Raw genomic sequence first — 21,278 nt, 5'->3', positions numbered from 1 at the left:
ATAGTGTGCTCTTTTCTTTGTTTCAGTGCCTACCTGCCGCTTCCACACGTGCCTTGATTACATACCCGCCTCGTCGGAGCTCCTTTTGTTATCATCCACTCCTTTTGAGTGCGTTTTTGGTTATTTTTGTTCCACTCGTTCAAGTGTGGGTCTGCATCATTGGGTCTCCACTATTTAGTGGCAAAAAGCCTAACAATTTGGATGTTTTTTTATGAGAAACACGCCCAGGGCAAGAGTGTTCATGGTGAAATCTCACAAGGTAGACATGCTCTGAATTCACTTGTGCTTTCTTTTATCCAAGGGGAAGGTCAAGTTCATGACTTATTATTTGGTAAGGAGTCCTCACAACACAGCAATCAGAGTGTTACATAAGATGGGCTTGGAGGGGAGAAAATGGGATGTACTGAGTGAAAAACAGAAACTATTAATGGAACAGGAAGGGACTATTCTATAGTTTTATAAAGGTGGTATTTATTTTCTTGATGCTGGCTGTACGTGACTTGCGCAGTGGAGACTGTTCTCCCTGAAAAATAGAAAATGTTCACTTACATTTGTGAGAGAGAAGAATATCAAAGGATTCTGACCATCGAACAACCTCATCCGTTGATAGTCTGATGGAGAGAGAGCCAAAGGAAACTTACTGAACAACATGCAAAGCCACCACTGTGCCTTCATGCATTTTTAACACAAGATGGTTCTGTATGTATTATTGAAGGGCAGCTGAGTTTAATGTATGATTTATCCTCTGCCCACAGCTGTTCTTCCGCTCAAGACTGCAAAGTAATTGCATAGTCTGGTCACATTTACAAGAATGATGACAGGAAGATGGGCAGGAAATTGAAGAAGAACAATGGGAGGCGTTTGATCTCAGTGTTTAAAGCATGCTGAGACAACACACTATCCCAGATATTAGACACCTTTGCAACAAGCTTTTCAGATGAAGTTTATGGAATGATTATGTGTTTGAGCACCTTGTTGGGTTTCTTTGCACAGAAATGTTTGCACTGACTAAAATGGAGGGAGAACACAAGACACGTTCGTCTTTAAATTAAGGAATTAATAAGCCAAACGACTGACCTCATTTGCACAAATGGTTGCGTTTAATACGGTACATCACATTGATTATGGCAGCACATTTGGCAGCTTAAGTTTAAACCAATCAATCATTAAGCCAATCAATCATTAATTACACTGAGAAATATTTCTGTATGGCAAACATTTGAAATGACCTTGTTAACTGTCAAGGCTGTCTACAAGTCTTCACTTGTTGAAAAAAACAATGCAGTGAGCTTGTGTCATGTAAATATTTGGTATTAAGAACAACTGAAAGTTGAATTGTTAATCGCTGGCTTGCTGGAAGACAGGAATGTAATACATGACATTGAAAGTCGCACTGAAATACTAAAAAATGAATAGCATAAATTAAAATGATTTGAGCAATTTAAAATTCATTTCATAACATGTTGAAACTTTGAAGGCCAAATGTGGTGTCTAGAGAGATGTTTAACACAACAGAAGCTTGAGTTTTAATTTGTTACATATTTGTCATCCCACAGAAGAAGAGACAGGACTTTTTGGCAGACTCACTTCAGACACCTGGCGGTGGTTTCGTGGGCAGGAGGCAGGAACTCAGAGAAGTCACTGTAGGAGTCAGATTTGTTGGACAGGCAGCCTAGTCTGGTCTTCATGGTGCAGATCCTGCTGAAAACACACACAATACTGATTGTTTTCTTCTGAGAATGTGTCTCAGTATACAGCTAAAACTCTGTGATGAAGGAAAGATATCTACCATTAATCAAGTGAATGTGTGCAGATGATAATTCATGCACTGGTGCATGGATATGTTTGTGAATATGTTTCCAAATCAGCACGAAATTGTTTTAAATGTGTGGAAGAGCAGAAATGTGAACCCAAATCATAATTTAAGTCAATTTCAATGGATTATTGAAGGTTAAAGTGATAATGCTAAGGGTTTGTATTTTTTAGACACATCTCACACATAAATCACACCTGAAAAATGCATTTTAACTGCACTGCATCAAGAATACAGCTTACATGTTTTTGCTGTTGCTACGGTGGCTAATTGTATGCTTCAGCTTCATGAAGTTTAGACTATGCATATGTTCTAAACTGTTGTTGGGAGACCTGTTGAATAAACTGATTGCAAGAAACAAGATGCAGAGAGATAAGGCCAACTGACTGGACAGGACTGGACTGGACGTAGACAACAGGTGCAACTCCATATGCAAAAAGCTGATTCAGTAGGACTCTGCCTCATTCAGAACGGAGCTTCTAACATCCCTGATACCCAATTTCACATCCAGTTAGGGTTTCTTGTCAGAGTGTAGTTTGTAGAATTTAAGAAAACTTCCAATGTGACTATTCCTGACTGAGTTTTACGCAGGCTGATCAAACTGAATAAATGAAACAATAAAAACTATAGTTAGGTCATTTATTTAAAATAGGATATGGAAAATGTTGATCAAAAGTCTTTAAGATGGCCCTTATTTGTGCCACTTCTCACACAGAGATTTTAATGCGCTGAAAAGAACGATATCCCCATCTCTTATCACAAGTTGTCCCATCCTATCTGCACGCTGCTGCTGTCATGTACTGTTTCGTCAGCGTTGTGCCTGCAGGACACATGGGTCACTCCAGATGGGACGTGGTCGTAACGATGCTCCATCAAAGGCTGAATATTTCTGTAAAAGTAGGTCTATTTCACAGGAAAAAGGAATGAAAATCATCGGATGGATAGACAAATGATCTTTATAGATTCAGGTAAAATCCTCCAGTGCAGTCTTGAATGTGTGAAGGGACATGGCAGAAGAAGTCAAGGACTATATAACTACTTAATTATTATATAATTAGTTAAGGAATTCCACTTCTGATTTTCCCTTTGGAACTCATTAAGGCGTTTTTTGGGAGTCTTAAAGGAGTCTTAAAAAAAATAAATTGTCCCATCCTAACAAGACAAATGTCAATTTTTTGCAGAGTTCGATGCAGTGTGAGAGGGATATCTATCTTCTCATCTAGCTCTCCTCCTGAAAACATATATGTATGGAAATGTACCTTTAATAGAGCATTGCCTTCATTTATTCATCAAACCTCAAAGTATTTCAAAAGGAGGCTTTATGTATGTTCTACCTGAATAAGGGAGGCCTACCACAATGGGAAATTTACTTGATGCTCCTGCTATATCTATATTTAATCAGGTAATCTCATTGAGATCAAGATCTCTTTTGGAAGAGACCTGAGTACAGCAGAGAGAAGGAACAAATAACATAGCCAGACACAACAAAAACACAAGCATCAGCATCAAAATGGGCTCGTGGGATGAACATCAGTTTTTAAAATCCTCTGTAAATCTTTCCATTTATGAGGAGGCAGCCTTACCAAGTTCAATATTTCCCCCTGAAGAGTAATAACAGTCAAATAGTCCTGGGATCTGGTTTGGTGAGCAGTGCTTTTGAATTGGAGAGGGGAAGTGATATACTGAGGCAGCTTCTACAGGAGACCTTCATAAATTGAAATAATGGAATCTAGTTCTCTTCTTGTTGCTCGTGAGGACGAGCTACTGTACTTTTTCATACAGTGATGAGGATTATTTGTTTGTTGTTGTGAAACACAAAGCACAATGACAAACTGCATCAAGTTTGTTTGAAGGTGAAGCGAGCAGCAGGAGAATAAAGGATATCTTGATGTTTGACTGTGGACTCTATACTGTCCTTTTGACAGAACCATGCTACGATATAAATACTCCACCCGTATCTACTCATCCATCTGTGCCTGCATTCATAATATTTATCCATTCACCTTAAAAGGCCACTATTTCAAAGGTTCTTTCTTTTCAGTGTCCCTGTCTCTATGTTATCAGTACAGTAGTGGAGTTGGAGCAGTGGATTGTTTTGATGCATGAATCCTGAATTGAGAACATTACATGAAATGTGCTGTTCATTAGCCAACTGAGAGCCATTTGTTTGAATTAATGAGCTTCAAAGTGTTGTGTCCTCCGCGGGGCTCTGACAGGTTGTTTGTTCTATGTTTGTGTGTGTGTGCATGTGAGACAGCATGTGCATTTGTATTTGCGATGAACCAATATTTCAGGTGCCTGATATTGCTTTTAAATGAAAGGCAGTTTGTTTTGCCATCAAGAATGTGAGCGTCAGAGAGCAGAATGAGTTCTTACAGAGAACACAAGGTTAAAAAACATCACATCACACTCAGCAGTGAGGAGCATTTGTTTGGGTTTTAGAGGAGCGCTAATGGCAGCTAATAGCTTTTCTAATTGAAGAAGAATAAATCTGAGGGAGTAAAACACTGACGTTTTTGCATCTTAGATCAGATGCACTGTAGATTTGATGCTTTCTGCTCCAGAAACAGCCATTTTATCTGTTAAATGTGATGTACACAACGCATGCACTGGAGTGGAAGAGGAGTTTGTCATCTATGTGAGTCATAATCTTAAGGTGCACTCTATTTGTTCATGAATGGTTATTTTCAGAGGAGTTTGCAAAAATAATGGGCAGAGATATTTTAAGTAAAGCAGACTATGTGCAGACTGTGGAGTCCCCAAGCGAGGGTCAAGTTTTATGTCAGATTTCCCTGTGGCTTGTGGAGGATTATAAAAGAGTGTTGTTCAGATGACTTTCTCACACAGCAACAGCAGTAATACCACTAACACTAATGGGAATACATGACACATTGCTATTCTTAAAGCTCTACAGCCAGGGAGGCTAAGCATATGTCAAGTTAAGGATGAAATTCACACAAAAGTTTATACAGTCATCAGATTGTTATGGGTTCTTCCTCTGAAGAGCATGAATGTGCATATGAAACCGACATGGCTCCCGCAACATCGTATAAAACACTGTGTGCAGGTAAGGTTGTTTCTAGAGAAAAGGCCGGTAGATCACTAACATTAATTGGATATCCTCTGGGGGACATAATTTTTCTCAAATCAAAAAGTAAATTGGTTTTAGGGTCGAGAAAAAACACACAACACACATGGACAATGGTTTCTAACAGTAGTTAGAAACAGTGTTTTCCATCTGACCACAAGGTTTCTTGTTTGTTGAGGTCTGAGTTCCTCTAAGTCTTTAAGTCAAGACTTACATCTTTTCTGTTTACCACTGACTTTTAATAAATTCTGTTTGGGATGATTCATTCATATCTGGCACTGCAGCTCCACTGTTTTTTCCTGTTTAATGTGTGTTTTTATATGGCCTTGTCTTTCAATATGTCTTTTGATATATCTTCTTTTAACATCTGTTTTGCGTCTTCTGTAAAACCACCTTCGAATTGTTTTGTTGCTTGAAACTTAAGTACAAATAAATGCCACCATAGGCACCCCATGTCATGGATTGTGTAACAAGATAGTAATAGCAGATAACGACCAGTAAAAATTAGGTTATTTCACGTAGGTTGTGTATGCATCAACGTGTTGCTGTCAGACTGCAAACAATGCTTGGACTTGTAAACACGTTCATGTAAACACATCTGACCCTGAATTCGTATGTGGCATGAGCACATGTAAATCAAATATTAAATAGTGGAGCTTTAGCGGAAGTGCAAACCAGACTTTAACCATTTATTATGGTTGAGTTTGTATGTGTGTCAGCATGTGCCTTTTTCATCAGACAAAGGTCATCATGTGAAGTTGATGAGGAGAGACATGCTTGATAAGTCTGTTTGGTGTGTGACATACTGACAATAACATGATAACAGACCTCTCCTTCCTCCCCCTCCTCATGCCTTCTGTCCTCTCCTCGTCTTTCCTCCTCTCTTTTGACAAATCTGAATCTTTCTGGCTGTTGTGAGCTGCATTCTTCGTCTGCAGCATGGCGCAGACACGTGCTGCTGCTGAGCTATTTATAAAAATCCCTGACAAATCCATGTAGTCAGGAGGAAGCAGTGCATGTTCTATTCAGCCATGCAGCAAGGTCGGCTCCTGGAGGAAAGAGGCTAAAAACAGCTACAGCACTCTAATTTCTCACATACACACAAGTATGCCTCATGAATCGAAAAGTACAGGCAACATCCGCTAGACTTCCAGTATCTGAGATGCCTGTTGGGGTTGGTGGATTAAGAAGTAAGAATCTAGATCATGGAAGTTGTTTCTGTGTGTGTGTGTATGAATATCTTCTTTGATGTTACCTAACTTGGTGCAATGCAGGTTTTCAGATTTCCCTCCATGTCCTCATTTTTGGATGTTAACAGCAGACACCCTGTAGTTCAAACTGTGTGTAGTATTAGCTGGCAAGCTGCATAGTGATTATGAAATGGAATTTGTATAATAAGAAATAGGTTGGATTTTTCTACAGAGAGCAAATATATTCTGCTAAACACTGTGTTCAGAAATATTATTTTGTAGTTTCAGTCCTTTCTCACAGTCAACTGTACATACTACAATCCATTTGCTTGGTGCCAATAGGTGGACAATATTGATCATAGATTTATACTGTACTACACAGCATGATTACATATGCATGGATGATCAGGTACACATATCTGTGCTGATGTTAATGTTGAAGTTAAAGGCAAAAGACAGAGACTGTGTGAGTGTGCGCACGCACGTGTGTGTGTGTGTGTGTGTGTGTGTGTGTGTGTGTGTGTGTGTGTGTGTGTGTGTGTGTGTGTGTGTGTCATCCCCAGTTGAAAGAGCAACTCAAGCACAGGTCAAATCCCTTCTCTCGCTCCTGCTGAGTGCAAGTAAAAATGGCAACTTGTGACATTGAATTTTTGGACAGTTTGTGCCCACTTCAAAATCTGGGACAATCTCATGATTTATGTCATAATGTTTTAATATAGTACTGTTTTTTGTCAACACAGTCCCAATCCTATCCTATACAAAAATTATATTTATGACAAAAACAATGGCAGTCCAAATTTTTAATTTTACTTCTGTAATACAGTATCCAGAACAACGCTATTATTACTACTACTGTGTTAGCTATGGCCATTACAAATACAACTGCAACTGCAACTACAATTTACACCAGCCAAACCACCACTTCCTAAACAAATAGTAACAAAAGAAAGAGAAGCAATCAAAAATCTAACAGCAGTAATTCAAAGTATACATGGTTCCCCTGTTTTCTTTGTGCTAAGCTAGCTAGCTAACACTAAGCTAACCATCTCCTGGCTCCAGCTTCGTCTTGACTGCACAGACAGGAGAGTGGTTTTAACCTTCTCATCTCATTCTCAGAAAATAAGTGTATACCTCAAACGGTGAAACTATTCCTCTAGGTTTTCATTGTAAAACAGTTAACAAACGATAGTGAATGTTCAAAGCCGAAGTCAAAGTCTGCTTTATTGTCAATTTCTTCACATGTACCAGACATACAAGGGAATCGAAATTATGTTTCCCACTATACCACAGTGAGACAAGACAGGACATTTCTGACACTAAAGTGAAAAGTAAAAAGTAAAAAAGTAAAAAAAGTAAAGTGCACAGGCACAAAGAATAAAGACAGACATATCCTAACAACTACAGTAAACAATAAACTGAAAATAAATACTAAAGATAAACAATAGAGAATAGGTGTTCACAGTGTAAATGTAGAAGTAGCAGCAAAAAGTTTAAGTTAGAGGATTGCAATAGTGCAAAGACTGTCATTAATACCAGCAGATGTTTTCTGTTTGACAGAAGTGTGCAAGTGGCGTTCAGAGTCCAGGTGTCCAGAGTGTCCAGAGTGGGGGCAGTTTTTAGCTGACAGTCTGTTGGATGGAGCTGAGGGTAGGGAGAGGAGAGAGTTAAGCATCCTAACAGCCTGGTGGATAAAGCTGTTGGTGAGTCTGCTGGTGTGGGAACGGAGGCTCCTATACCTCCTCCCAGAGGGCAGGAGGCTGAACAGATTGTGTGCGGGATGGCTTGTGATCGCTTTGCGGGTGAGGCGGGTGGTGTAAATCTCTTGCAGGGAGGGGAGTGGGGCACCAACGATCCTTCCAGCTGTGTTCACTATGCGCTGCAGGGCTTTCCTGTCGTAGTCAGTGCAGCTCCCGCCGAGCACAGTAATGCAGCTGGAAAGGATGCTCTCAATGTTGCCTTGGTAGAATGTGCTCATAATGGGTGGTGGAGCACTGGCCCGCTTGAGTTTGCACAGGAAGTAGAGGTGCCGCTGAGCTTTCTTTGCCAGTGATGTGGTGTTGGTGGTCCAGGAGAGGTCCTCACTGATGCACCCCCAGGAATTTGGTGCTGCTCACTTTCTCCACAGCAGCACCATTGATGGTCAGTGGCGGGTGTTGGGTGTGGCCTCTCTGGAAGTCAACAACAATCTCCTTGGTCTTGCTGACATTCAGCAGGAGGTTGTTGTTTCTGCACCACTTGGTCAGAAAGTTGCCCTCCTTCCTGTAGTGATTCTCGTCGCCCTTGGTGATGAGACCCACTTGAGTTGTGTTGTCCGCAAACTTCACTATCTGATTGGTGCTGTGGGTAGTTTTACAGTCGTGTGTAGGCAGGGTGAAGGGAACAATCAGAACAATCAAAATATGCCGCTAAGGAAGGCTATTTCAGTCAGCAGTCAAAGCAGAATAACATATGATCGCAAGTTCATGTTGGACTTACGAACTTCCAGGGACTTCGGCTTCGTAGATACAACCACTCTGGAGTGTCTACGTAGCTTTGGATTGCTTCGCCGGCAACCCAGTGGCCTATGGTGCAGAGGACTCGCCCAGCAACACAGGCCGAGAGAGATCCAAATGGAGATAGTGTGACCGGAGGCAAAAGCGCGGCTGCCGAGGTGGGCTGACTGCTAAGCTAAAAGCCAATCCCTACAAGATGCCACTTCCATCCGTCTTCCTCTCCAACGTTAGCTCCATGGAGAACAAATTAGATCACCTGCAGCTGGAACTAAGATCAAGAGATGATCTGTCATTCTGACAGAGACATGGCTTAACTCATCAATTCCGGACAACGCTATTAGCATCGAGGGGCTAGTTACATTCCAATGCCAAAAGGAGCATTTACTCAGTGGTAAAATCCTGGGGTGGGGGGGTGGGGGGTGGTGGTTTGTGTGTCTACATCAACTCTAACTGGTGTAATAACGCTAAGTATGTCTCAAGTTATTGCTTACCAAACATTGAACTTTTGACAGTACTCTGCAGACCATTTTATCTGCCCAGGGAATTTACTGTAGTTTCCATCACTGCCCCCCCCCCCCCCCCCCCCCCAGACCTATTTGTCCATTATGCTAATTCCTGCATACAAGCCCCTGCTGATCTGAGAAAAACCTTCAGTGAGGCAGGTGAGAATGTGGTCTGGGGGGGCTATGGAGGCACTGCAGGACTGTTTTGAGTGTGCTGACTGGGATATGTTTAAGGAAGCTGCCTCCTACAATGATCACATCAATATTGATGAGTATGCCTTGTCTGTATCAGCCTACATAAACAAATGCATGGATGATGTCTGCACCACGAAGAGCATCATCACCAGGGCCAACCAAAAATCCTGGATGACTGTGGATGTGCGAAATATGCTAAAGGCATGGAACTCAGCCTTCAAGTCAGGTGACGCAGAAGCATTGAGAACAGCGAGAGCCAACTTGAACCGTGTCATCAGACTAGCAAAGCGTGCCCAAAGCCAAAAAATCCATGTGGCACATGTGGCAAGGCATACGGGCTATCACAAATTACAAGATAGCCCCTTCTGTGTGCGATGATGATGCTGACTTTCCCAACGATGCACTAAACAGCACTCCTGTAGTGAAAGCTGTTCCCCGGCAGAATGAAGAGACCTCTGCAACTCATGTGCAGAGGTCTCTGAAGAGAGTCAACTCAAGGAAGGCTCGAGGCCCTGACAATATTCCAGGGCAGGTGCTCAGAGAATGCACAGATCAGCTGGCTTATGTCCTAACACATTTTTAACACCCCTTTGCATCAGGCCAAAGTCCCATCATGCTTCAAGTCTGCCACCATCATCCCAGTGCCCAAAAAACCCCAGATCACATCACTCAATGACTTCCGCCCCTTTGCACTTACTCCCATCATGACTTACTCCCAACCCATCGAGCTGGCGTCCTCCACCGAGGACGCCATCTCCTCCTCTCCACCTGAGCCTCACTCACCTGGAGGAAAAAAACACTCATGTGCGGATGCTATTTCTGGACTTCAGTTCAGCATTCAACACCATCATCCCACAGCATCTGGTAGACAAACTGAGACCCCTGGGCTTCAGCACCCCCCTGTGTAACTGGCTGCTTGACTTCCTCACTGAAAGACCTCAGTCAGTGCGTGTTGGAAAGAACACCTCCCGTGTCATCACCCTCGGCACAGGCTCCTCTCGGGGCTGTGCCCTGAGCCCTCTGCTGTTCACCCTGATGACACATGACTGCATCCCCAAGGCTGCCAACAACCACTTTGTGAAGTTCGCAGACAACACAACAGTGGTGGGCCTCATCAGGGACGACAACGACCTGACCTACAGAGAGGAGGTGGAGCAGTTGGTGGGCTGGTGCAAAGTCAACAACCTGATCCTGAACGTGGATAAAACCAAAGAGATCATTGTTGACTTCAGGAAGAACCAGCCCAGTCACTCTCCAATTTTCCTCAACAACACAGCTGTGGAGGTGGTCAGCAGCACCAAGTTCCTGGGGGTGCACATCACAGACAACCTCACCTGGTCTGTGAACACCATTTCACTGGTAAAAGAGCACAGCAATGCCTGCACTTTCTGCACAGGATGAGGAGAGCCCACCAGCCCCAGCCCAACCTCACTTCTACAGAAGCACCATAGAGAGCATTTTGACCAGCTGCATCTCTGTGTGGTGTGGAGGCTGCAGTGCTGCTGACTGGAGGAATGTGAGGAGATTGGTGAGGACAGCGGAGAAAATCATTGGGACTTCTCTACCCTCCATTTGGGACATTGCACCTAAACACTGCATGTCCCGTGCCGTTAACATTATCAGGGACTCTTCACATCCCCACCATGGTCTGTTCTCCCTGCTGGCCTCTGGAAAGAGGTTCTGCAGCATTCGGTGCAGGACCACCAGGTTCTGCAACAGCTTTTTTCCCCAGGCCATCAGACTGCTGAACTCTAAATGAGCATCTTTTGCACCACAGTTGTCACCTCAGGTCATTCTTTCATATGCACTTTAAAATTACTTAATTGTATATCTGTGCTGCTTGTTTTTCACTTACCGGACATCACTGCTGCTATTCTTTAACTTAACCTACATTCTACTGTTTATTGTACACACTGTTTATTTCACATACTGTTTATTTATACACTGTATATATAAAATTATTCTGCCATTTATTTTACATTCTTTACGATAATTGTAAATATTTTCACCACATACTCTTCATTTATACATATACTGTGTGTGTGTGTGTGTGTGTGTGTGCATGTGTGTGTGTGTGTGTGTGTGTGTGTGTGTGTATACTTTTAAACTATTTTCTACCCTGTGCTGAGCCTGCAATTGAAATTTCGTTCAGTGTACACCTGCTGTTTACTGAATGATAATAAAGTTTGTCTAAAGTCTAAAGAGCAGGGGACTGAGCACACAACCTTGGGGGGCCCCTGTGCTCAGTGTGATGCTGCTTGAGGTGTTGTTGCCGACCCGTACTGCCTGTGACCTCTGACTGAGGAAGTCCAGCAAACAGTTACAGAGGGAGGTGCTGAGCCCCAGTTTGTCAAGTTTGCAGATGAGTAGTTGTGGTATTATGGTGCTGAATGCTGAACTGAAGTCTATGAACAGCATTCTCACATATGAGTCTTTTTTGTCCAGGCGGGTGAGTGCTGAGTGAAGGGCAGAGTAGATTGCATCCTCTGTGGATCGTATGACAGATGACAGGTATGATGATGGCGGCCTTGAAACATGATGGAACAACGACTTGCTTCAGAGAAGTGTTAAAGATGTCTGTGAAGACATCCGTAAGCTCCTCTGCACAGCCTGTCAGCCATGGCTTCCGGTTAGCCCAAGTGATGATGCTTTTTGTGTGTTCACATCATCGATGCACTTGGTGATGTAAGAGATCCCAGTGTTTGTGTACTCGTCAATGTCTGTATGGTCGTTGTTGTAAGTGGCTGCCCACGTGTGTGTGTGTGTGTGTGTGTGTGTGTGTGTGTGTGTGTGTGTGTGTGTGTGTGTGTGTGTGTGTTATGTCAAAGCAGTCTTGAAAAGTAGAGGAGGCCCCCTCTGGCCACACTCTTACCTGCTTCTGAACCAGTTTAGTGACTTTCACTCTCGATCTGTATCAGTGGTGGCTCCTGACAAATTTCTCAGGGGGGGCAACTGTTGCGATGATGGCCAAGATGACCCATTCAATGAGTAAAATAATAATAAATAAAAGTCAGATAGCTAACTTTACAGTGTTACATTGTATTGTTTAATTTGGTTTTCCTGTTCAACCACTAGATGGCAACACCAGACATGAATTGTACATACTGTACAGTATTTCTGTAAAGCTATATCAAGCTAAATGTCTCAAATACAATAAATTAGGTTCCACAATAAAACACTTCCACTGTGGACATCAACAGATACGCTGTCATCTACTAGTTTGCCCATGAAATCACTGTTAGCACAGTCTACAATTTATAGGCACCATGGATGTCATGCAATAATCAAATCAAATCAAATTATACTATCATCAAAACTGTAATTAATCAAATCTTAACAGAACATGTTCAGTATATACAGTATTTGGCTGGCAATATGCAATCAATATTTACAATTCAACATTTGGAGAGCACAACATAACACAACTCACCACTTAATAACACACTCACTCATCACTCGACGACTGAACGGTAATTGCCTTAATGAAATGATGGAGTTGTAGTTGCTAGCCATGTCGATCTTGCAGTCTCCCGAGTCCCAACCATGCGCGTGCTGTGAGTATCTTTTTTTTTTTTTTTAGTGCGCTGTGCATGTAGTCTGCTGCGAAATGTTTAAATCCGGACAGTCGGGTCCCAAATCCTTCACCCTTTTCTTGTTCACATCCAACCGACGAAAAAATGGAGTTTCACGTAGAGAAACGATCGAGTTTTCCTTCACCACAGTCGCCATCCTTCCTTCACAGTCTCCACTAGCCATCTTTTCTCTTCTCTGGAAGTAGTTACAGCTGTGGCTGTTCGCACGGAGGTGCGAACTGGAAGCGAATTTTCATGTGCCAATGAAAAGCTGTTTCTGTTCATAAACAATAAAAAAAGTTTGCTAGCTCTCATAGACTCCAGTATTACCGGCTCCCTTGAGGAGGAGGGCTTTATATCGAATGGCAAATCGCAAGTCTAGCCTAAAGTCGACGCATTTAATGGTTGCTGGCCGTGTGGCGGGAACTGCTTCACCATTGCACAAGTAAAAACGATGTATTTTTGTTTATTTATTTCGTATTTGTTAGGTTTAATTGATTCATAGTTGATCTTGGTCGATATATAAAAGAGGCAATATTTCACAGGAGGGACGGCGCCCTAGCGCCCTCTATTGACCAGCCGCCACTGGTCTATATGCTGACATTAACATAACAGTGATGTGGTGAGAGAGTCCAATGTGGGGGAAGGGGGTGGCTTTGTATGCTCCATTGTGAGTAGTGTAGACCAGGTCCAAAATGTTATCCCCCCTTGTCGGGAAATCAACATGCTGGTGGAGTTTTGGGAAGACAGTCGAGATCAGCATGATTAAAATCTCCAGTGAGGATGGTGAAACCGTCTAGGTGTGCTGTCTGTTGTTCACTGACGGCACAGTTCATTAAGTGCCATATTCCTATCACTGCTGTTGTTGCTGGGAGGGATGTACACCGCAACTAGCGGTTATGCTCTGTTCAATATTATATTCGACTGAATATATTAAGAACATATCCTTCTTGCTACAATATCACTGGACCTGTCCTGCTTTCCTACAGCCTCACTTAGTAGTAGCCATCTGTCACATATCCGTTAATTAATTTTAATTCATGGACTTGTTAATTAATTCGCTCAATCACTGTCCGCTTCTCCTCCCCTTCCACTTTGTCACACATATTAAAACAGGGTCATCCGCTTGTCTTGTCTCTGCATAAGCACTAAGCAGTGCTTCTATGACTTCTATGTGTGGCCTTGTTGTGCCTGATTTGTGTCTTTTTTTTTAAGAGAACACAGGGTCAAAAATGGTCAACCAAATGCCCCTGAAGTAATCATCAAGCTCCACAGGACAAATAACACATTTTTGAAATGCTGCCATTTGCAGAAAAGTAACAAAGTCTGCAGTCATACACATATGTGGTAGGGAAAAACTGATAAATGCATCTGTTCCACTATCTGTGAGGAGGTCAGGGCTGCAGCTTGGTTGTTATAGGTTGAGCTAGTGTGCTATATTCATATGAGAGATAGTAAAAGAAACAAAAGAGGAAAGCATTTGTTCATTAATTGCCAAATACTATATCATCTGAGGTAAATCTTGAACAAGCGATACACTTATATTGCCAAAATACTGGACCTCTCTCAAATTTTTGTGTGATTAATGTTGAAATGTTTCAATGTGTAATCACATTAAATAGACAGCTAGTCCTGTCTATTCGTTCCAACGCACACTTTTAGCTGTTTTCAGGCTAATTAGGATCCACCCTGACTCAGATCACCAGATGTCCAGGGCTTCTGAACAACGATTCAGTTTTGGCAACTCCAGACTTGTCCCTTTCCTCTGTACAGCCAAGTTTTCAGATTTGGGACTTGACTCACAAGAGCACAACTGTGGTCTTGCACTTGTGTGTTTGCATGTGTGTATTTGTGTGTACCCTGCCCTGAGAGCGGAAGCCCGGCTGCCCACGGAAATATGTGTCAGACCATCTGATGTGTTACCACCATTAGGAACAACAGAAGGAGGAATATTTCTGTCCTCGCAAATGTCTGCTGTGCTATACTGGCTCAGGTAGGTTTCAGGACAGGACTATTTGTGGCACACTGCCAGGAGCTGCTAGCTGCCACTCTGATTCAGTAACGCCATGACTTCTCTCTGACTTGTGTACTGTTGATTTGCTACAAAAGCAACCCAGTACAAAAGTGAAAAGTGATGGTGAATACTGGTAAAAATGGAAATATGAGCCTTTTCCTGACACATTAATACATCTTTTTAAAGGGATTACATTATTTTCAGTGATTTCATAGTCCCACATGTATTGTCCATGTGCCAGAGGACAGTAGTGTCTACTGTTTAGAGTAAACAGCGTCCTGTTGTGTCAAGGCCAGCTCAGAAAATGCTTCCAGAAAATTACAAGAAAAAGATCTTGGGTCAGATTATTGCAGATGCACATAAAACATGCAGTTCCCAAGCAGATGTTGGTATTTATAATAGATGACTGTTTTTGTTTGTAGTCTACACAACAATCTGTGCAATGGTGGTTGCATTTATTGGTTTCTATGTAGCCCTCAAGCCCTCAATGGCAACATACCCGCATCTATCACTGCTGCATTAAACTGGTCTCAGTCATTATTGGACCCATTCATGTGATTAGTTCATGCTCGAAATGCTTGCAAACACTGAGTTTGGGGAAACTGCTTTTAGTTTTTGTGCTGCACACATTTTGAACATTTTACATCACAGATTAAGGCTTCATACAGTTGCCCCTACAGGTCAGTTTAAAGCCATGATTACAGACTGTCTTCAGCTGTGTTCTGTTTGTTTTCTCATTAATAATTTTGGTTTTTATTTACTTGACTCTCCACATCATTGGAAATGAGGGCATGTCATCAGTGTTTTTTTTGCTATTTAAATAGAGGTTGACTGAATGAATGAAATGAATTAGTGCTGTGTGGTAAATTTTTCTCATTCTTTTTACTTGGAAAGCATCATTTTATTTCATCATGTGATTTTTCCTTTGCTTTTTTCTCTCTAATGTGAAGCAGGCTGTGAAGTCGATGACAGTGCTATAAACTGAATCACTGATTATTTTTTGACATTTAATCATAATGATAGAGATATCACCACTAATAAAGGCTCTCAGCTACTTGTCATGAATTAATGACACAGGTTGTGACTATATATAGCATAGTATAACAGTCACAGGTATAGCTGTGATTTATAAAACAGAATGGACTGCTGATCCATGCTTACAGTATTTCTGTCTTTGTGTGCATTTGCGTTGGAAGTTTCCTCCATCTGGACCCTGTTGCTTTGCATGGGACTGCATAAATTCAGTGTGTTTGTGACTTCATGTCCACCTCTGATTGCAAGAATGTCCTCAATGTGGACAGAATATAAGAAAACTATTCACTATGAGTAACAGAGTTAAAACTATCCACTCGTGAATCATATTCTTTTCCATACATCATGTTCCATAACTCTTTGGTCCCTCGCTCCTCTGAGGCCTCCTGTGATGACACCTGAGCACATTGCTCACTTCAACAGTCTGATAGGTCAGCCTGGGATACAGCTGCCCAGGGGCTTTTCAGTACGTAACACCCTGATACTATTTTCAACCACTTTCTACTCATAAAGCTACACTCCTGTATGGTCAGATTAATGTCACTCTCCCCTGCCCTGACACAGGCCCTCCTCTATTTATTTTGTATCAACTTAATCTGTGTCTAGTTCACAAGCTTCAGCAGCTTATAATTTAATCTCCAAAAGAATAGAAATGCACTGACACACAGCGTTACGGGGACATTGTACATAATCTATCTCTGCAAAGATTGCCCATCTGCTCTATAAATATCACTATGTTGATATTTTTACCCTCTTTCTGCCGAGGTGCACTCATGTTCGATTAATGTCGCTCTCCTCCCTGCAGGTGTTCTGCTGTTGCTATTTTTTTTTGTTTCAGACTTGAACTGACAAACATTTAAAAGCTAGTAAAAGCTTTTATTAACAGTGCTACATGTTCAGTATTGTAATTCCCTTAATATGATATTATCAGACAAATGAGGTGGCACGGTGGCGCAGCAGGTAGTGCGCGTGCCTCACAGCAAGAAGGTCACCGGCTCGATCCCCGGGTCAGGCGGGGCCTTTCTGTGCAAAGTTAGCATGTTCTTCCCGTGCATGTGTGGGTTCTCTCCGGGCACTCTGGCTTCCTCCCACAGACCAAAAACATGCTCATTAGGTTAATTGGTGAAAAAATTGCCCGTAGGTGTGAGTGTGAGCGTGAATGGTTGTCTGTCTCTATATGTTGCCCTGTGATCGGCCGTTGACAGCTGGGATAGGCTCAAGCCCCCCCCCCCCCCCCCCCCCCCCCCCCGCAACCCCGAAAGGGATATTTGGGCATAGAAAATGGATGGATGGATGGATCAGACAAATGCACCTGTGTATCTTTTATGAAAAATATTCTCACACTAACTTAGTGTAGCTTGGATCAGGCAAATTGAGAGAAGCAGCTGTGGATTCTGATGCATCTGTGAACCATATGACAAACGCTGTTGAGACTGTCAGCTACTTTCATCCATCCATGTAACTATACTTCAGCTTTCTTTATGCATGTTCACAGGATACTGGGATGTGTCCAGTATGCCTCAAGTGAAAAACAACACTGGACAAGTCACTGGGCTAATATGTTACAGCAAAATTTCTTTCATGGCCATTTTTTGAAACAGAAGTGAAGTTAAACTACATCTAAACCAGTGTTTCTCCATTGCGGTCCTCGGGCCCCCCTGCCCCCCGGCCCTGCATGTTTAAGATGTTTCCCTCCTCCACCACACCTGATTCAAATGAGTGGCTCGTTATCAGGCCACTGCAGAGCTTGATGACGAGCTCTGCAGTGGGCCGAGGACCGGAATTGAGAAACACTGACCTAAACATATCAGTACTGATGATACATGAAAAAAAATAGCTAACCTAGTTAAATAAAGATATTTTATTTTACTTTTTATTGCATTTTACTTTGTGAGGGTTATATATGCTTGTTTTATTATCACCATTTGCATCTGCTATAGAGTAGAAAGAACTTTAATCTTTTGGGGCCCAATGTTGATTGGATTGCTTGTTTACATCCATGTGGAAAGCTTCTTTGCAATATGGAAGCAGCTGCTTTGGGAACAGTGAGCAAGTTCTGGGCTACTTGGGACATACTATTAATTAAAATTCTCGATAAACAAATGGCTTCTACTAAATGAAGTTTTGCTCATTAACAATTGGAATCGCTCCTGTGTGCATAAATGTGATTAGCAAAAACCAGGCTATGACATCATGTGGTATTTGTAAATTGCACCTAATTTCCTCTTACTGATCCTCCTGCACCCCTACTTTATTTTTAAAAACTTTGAAGTACACGTCAGCTACTATATCTTTCTTCAGATTGTGATTAGTGACAGAAAGTTTTCAGCCCGAGCTGCTTTGGGACCATACAGCTCAGATTTGCTCGCTCACTATCCAGCCTGAAGGCTAATTCATCTTCAGCTTGGCAGTACCCCCAGTCATCAACAAAAGCATCATGACTGTCCCGGCAGCGAATGCGTTAGGCACTGGGCAGACATGTCCATAGTAAGACAATAGACAAAGCAGCACATTATGGACTCAAAGCAAAAGCGTTAGCAAGCAATTGCCTGTTCAGATGTCCTGCATGCACATAGCAAAATCAGCATTATTGAAGAGGCACATCCAAGCCCAGCAGTCACTCAGCTTTTAGCTCTGTTTGCATCCACAAACTCCTCAGCTGCTAAATGTTCCACCATATTTACAGATTAACTTTGTCTGCTGTTTGTTGGTGGGCAGGTAGCAAACAGCTGGTTTATCACTTTTTGCACTGAAAACAGCTGGCTGTTGCTGCTGGAGGTCTAGTGAGAGTGTTCACAGTGAGCCATCCAGTGAAAAACTGAAAATACAAGCTGAAAGACTATAAATTATTGATAAGAGCAGCTTCGACTTTCAGGTGAATTAATGGACTAAAATCAACCAGAATCAATGACACAATGATCATCTTTCATTCAGTACAGTGCCGTTACAAACCGAACCAGCTCTTCACAGCTATGGTCACAATATGGCGTGCCGTTTGAAATCTTTACATGCTGCATAAGATACCCATTGTGCATCTTTTCTTTTACCTTCGACAAATCTCAAAACTTACTGTGCTTGAAGCTCTGACCACTCTCACTCACCCCGGAGGCAAAATGAGGGAAAACAAGGCGTCCCAATTTTCAGCCAAGTATTTGACTCAGAGCTATGTCAGATAAGCCTGCCTGTCATTTGCTGTACAGGACTATTTAAAGCACATGCATGCCAGGGGTGCTCTGGATGATAAGGCCACACCACTGACTTGCATTGGCTCCTGGAGAACATTTTGCTTGGTGCTAAATTTAGAGCTTGCCATCCACTGTAGGCTATATCTGCACATGATGAGATGTGACTGGACTGAATGGGCTTTTGTATGGTCCTGCTGAATTTCTTGCTTGGGTTAGTGTGAGGATGAGGAGAGTAAGAACTGGCTACTGCCAACTTATTTGTGCTTTTGTGAGGCTAATGAGCTGTCACCATCCAGTGCAGTTTCCAGTCAAGTTTTACAGAAAACTGAGTCAGTGAAATGAGGAAAAAAATAAATAAAATAAAATAATATATATATATATATATATATATATATATATATATATATATCTCACATAATTAGTGAAATGAAGTCCACCTGTGTGCAATCTAAGTGTCACACGATCTGTGACACTTTTTCTGAAAGGCCCCAGAGGCTGCAACACCACTAAGCAAGAGGCATCACACCATGAAGACCAAGAAGCCCTCCAAACAAGTCAGGGATAAAGTTGATGAGAAGTACAAGTCACGGTTGGGTTATAAAAAAATATTCAAATCTTTGATGATCCCCCAAAGCACCATCAAATCCATCATCTTCAACTGGAAAGAACATGGTACCACAACAAACCAAAACTCACAGACTGGGCAAGGAGGGCATTAACCAGAGAGGCAGCACAGAGACCACAGGTAACCCTGAAGGATTTGCAGAGTTCCACAGCAGAGAGTGGAGTATCTGTCCATTGGACCACAATAAGCTGTACACTCCACAGAGCTGGTCTTTATGGAAGAGTGGTCAGAAAAAAGCCATTACTTCGTGTTAGAAATAAGGAGGCATGTTTTGAGTTTGCCAAAAGGCATGTGGGCGACTCCCCAAATGTAGGGAGGAAGGTGCTCTGATCAGATGAGACTAAAATGGAACTTTTCAGCCACCAAGGAAGACACTATGTCTGGCACAAACCCAACACATCCCAATCACCCCAAGAACAGCATCCCCACAGTGAGACATGGTGGTGGCAGCATCATGCTGTGGGGATGTTTTTCAGCAGCAGGGAATGGGGAACTGGTCTGAGTCAAGGGAAAGATGGATGGTGCTAAATACAGGGACATTCTTGAGCAAAACCTGTTTCAGTCTGCCTGTGATTTCAGACTGGGATGGAGGTTCACCTTCCAGCAGCACAATGAGCCAAAGCATACTGCTAAAGCACCACTTGAGTGGTTTAAGGGGAAACATTTAAATGTGTTGGAATGGCCTTGTCAAAGTCCACACCTCAATCAAATTGAGAATCTGTGGTCAGACTTGAAGATTGCTCTTCACAAGCGAAAACCATCCACCATGAAGGAGCTGGAGCAGTTTTGCCTTGAGGAATGGGCAAAAATCCAAGTGGTAAGATGTGGCAAGCTCATTGAACCTTATCCAAAGCGACTTACAGCTGTAAATGCCGCAAAAGATGACTCTAAAAAGTACTGACATTAGGGGGGTGAATAGTTATGCATGCTGAAGTTTACTGTTATTTTGTCTTATTTGTTGTGTGATTCACAAAAAACAACAAAAAAACACATCTTCAAAGTTGTAGGCATGTTTTGTAAATTAAAAGATGCAAACCCTCAAACAATCCATTTTAATTCCAGATTGTGAGGCAACAAAACATGAAAAATGCCAAGGGGGGGTCAGTACTTAGCCACTGTATCCAATCACCCTCACCTTCATGATGCAGTAAACCCTGTGATGCAGGTGTACAGAAATCTACTGTTTTTCTAATTTGGACCTGCACTTTTGTTCCTTTCAGTGCTACAGACTGAGCACATGTTTCTTATCGCTCAGCCTGCCAGCCATTTATGTAATCACTTTGTTCCAGGGATTTATTTTGCATGACAGAAAGCGACCCCACTCCAAGGGCTTCAGCTCTGTTTACTAAAAGCATTGCTCTTGAGTAGGATTTGACGCTGTGTTGTCACCATGTGGTGAAAATGCTGCAGTTCACTGTGACAGTTTAACAGTTTACAACAGAATTTGGATGATCTTGATTACTTACCTCTAGTGATATCTCAGCATGCAGACAGTTTTGGGTTTATTCTGTTTTTAGATGTCTACATCGGAGATTTGCTTCCACCTGAATACAATGGAGGTGAGTGGAA

General features: G+C 42.2%; 1 protein-coding gene across 2 annotated transcripts in view; it reads right to left on the bottom strand.

The window, feature by feature from the left end:
• rgs8 (regulator of G protein signaling 8) overlaps nucleotides 1-21,278 on the bottom strand; it is a 34,666-nt gene that overhangs the window by 11,468 nt on the left and 1,920 nt on the right. The window contains exons 2-3 of one of the 2 annotated variants that reach the window (XM_070961353.1): nucleotides 1,588-1,701; nucleotides 550-611 (exon numbers count right to left, since the gene is read on the bottom strand). In XM_070961353.1, the coding sequence (XP_070817454.1) occupies nucleotides 550-611; nucleotides 1,588-1,688 (163 nt within the window). In that variant the 5' untranslated portion in view covers nucleotides 1,689-1,701. The remainder of the gene's footprint in view (nucleotides 1-549; nucleotides 612-1,587; nucleotides 1,702-21,278) is intronic. The other variant, XM_070961351.1, reaches the window with a different exon arrangement.

The sequence above is a fragment of the Chaetodon trifascialis genome, chromosome 4 (genome assembly GCF_039877785.1).
Source record: "Chaetodon trifascialis isolate fChaTrf1 chromosome 4, fChaTrf1.hap1, whole genome shotgun sequence".
NCBI classification, from domain to species: Eukaryota; Metazoa; Chordata; class Actinopteri; order Chaetodontiformes; family Chaetodontidae; genus Chaetodon; species Chaetodon trifascialis.
This window is presented reverse-complemented; position numbering and strand designations above follow the sequence as displayed.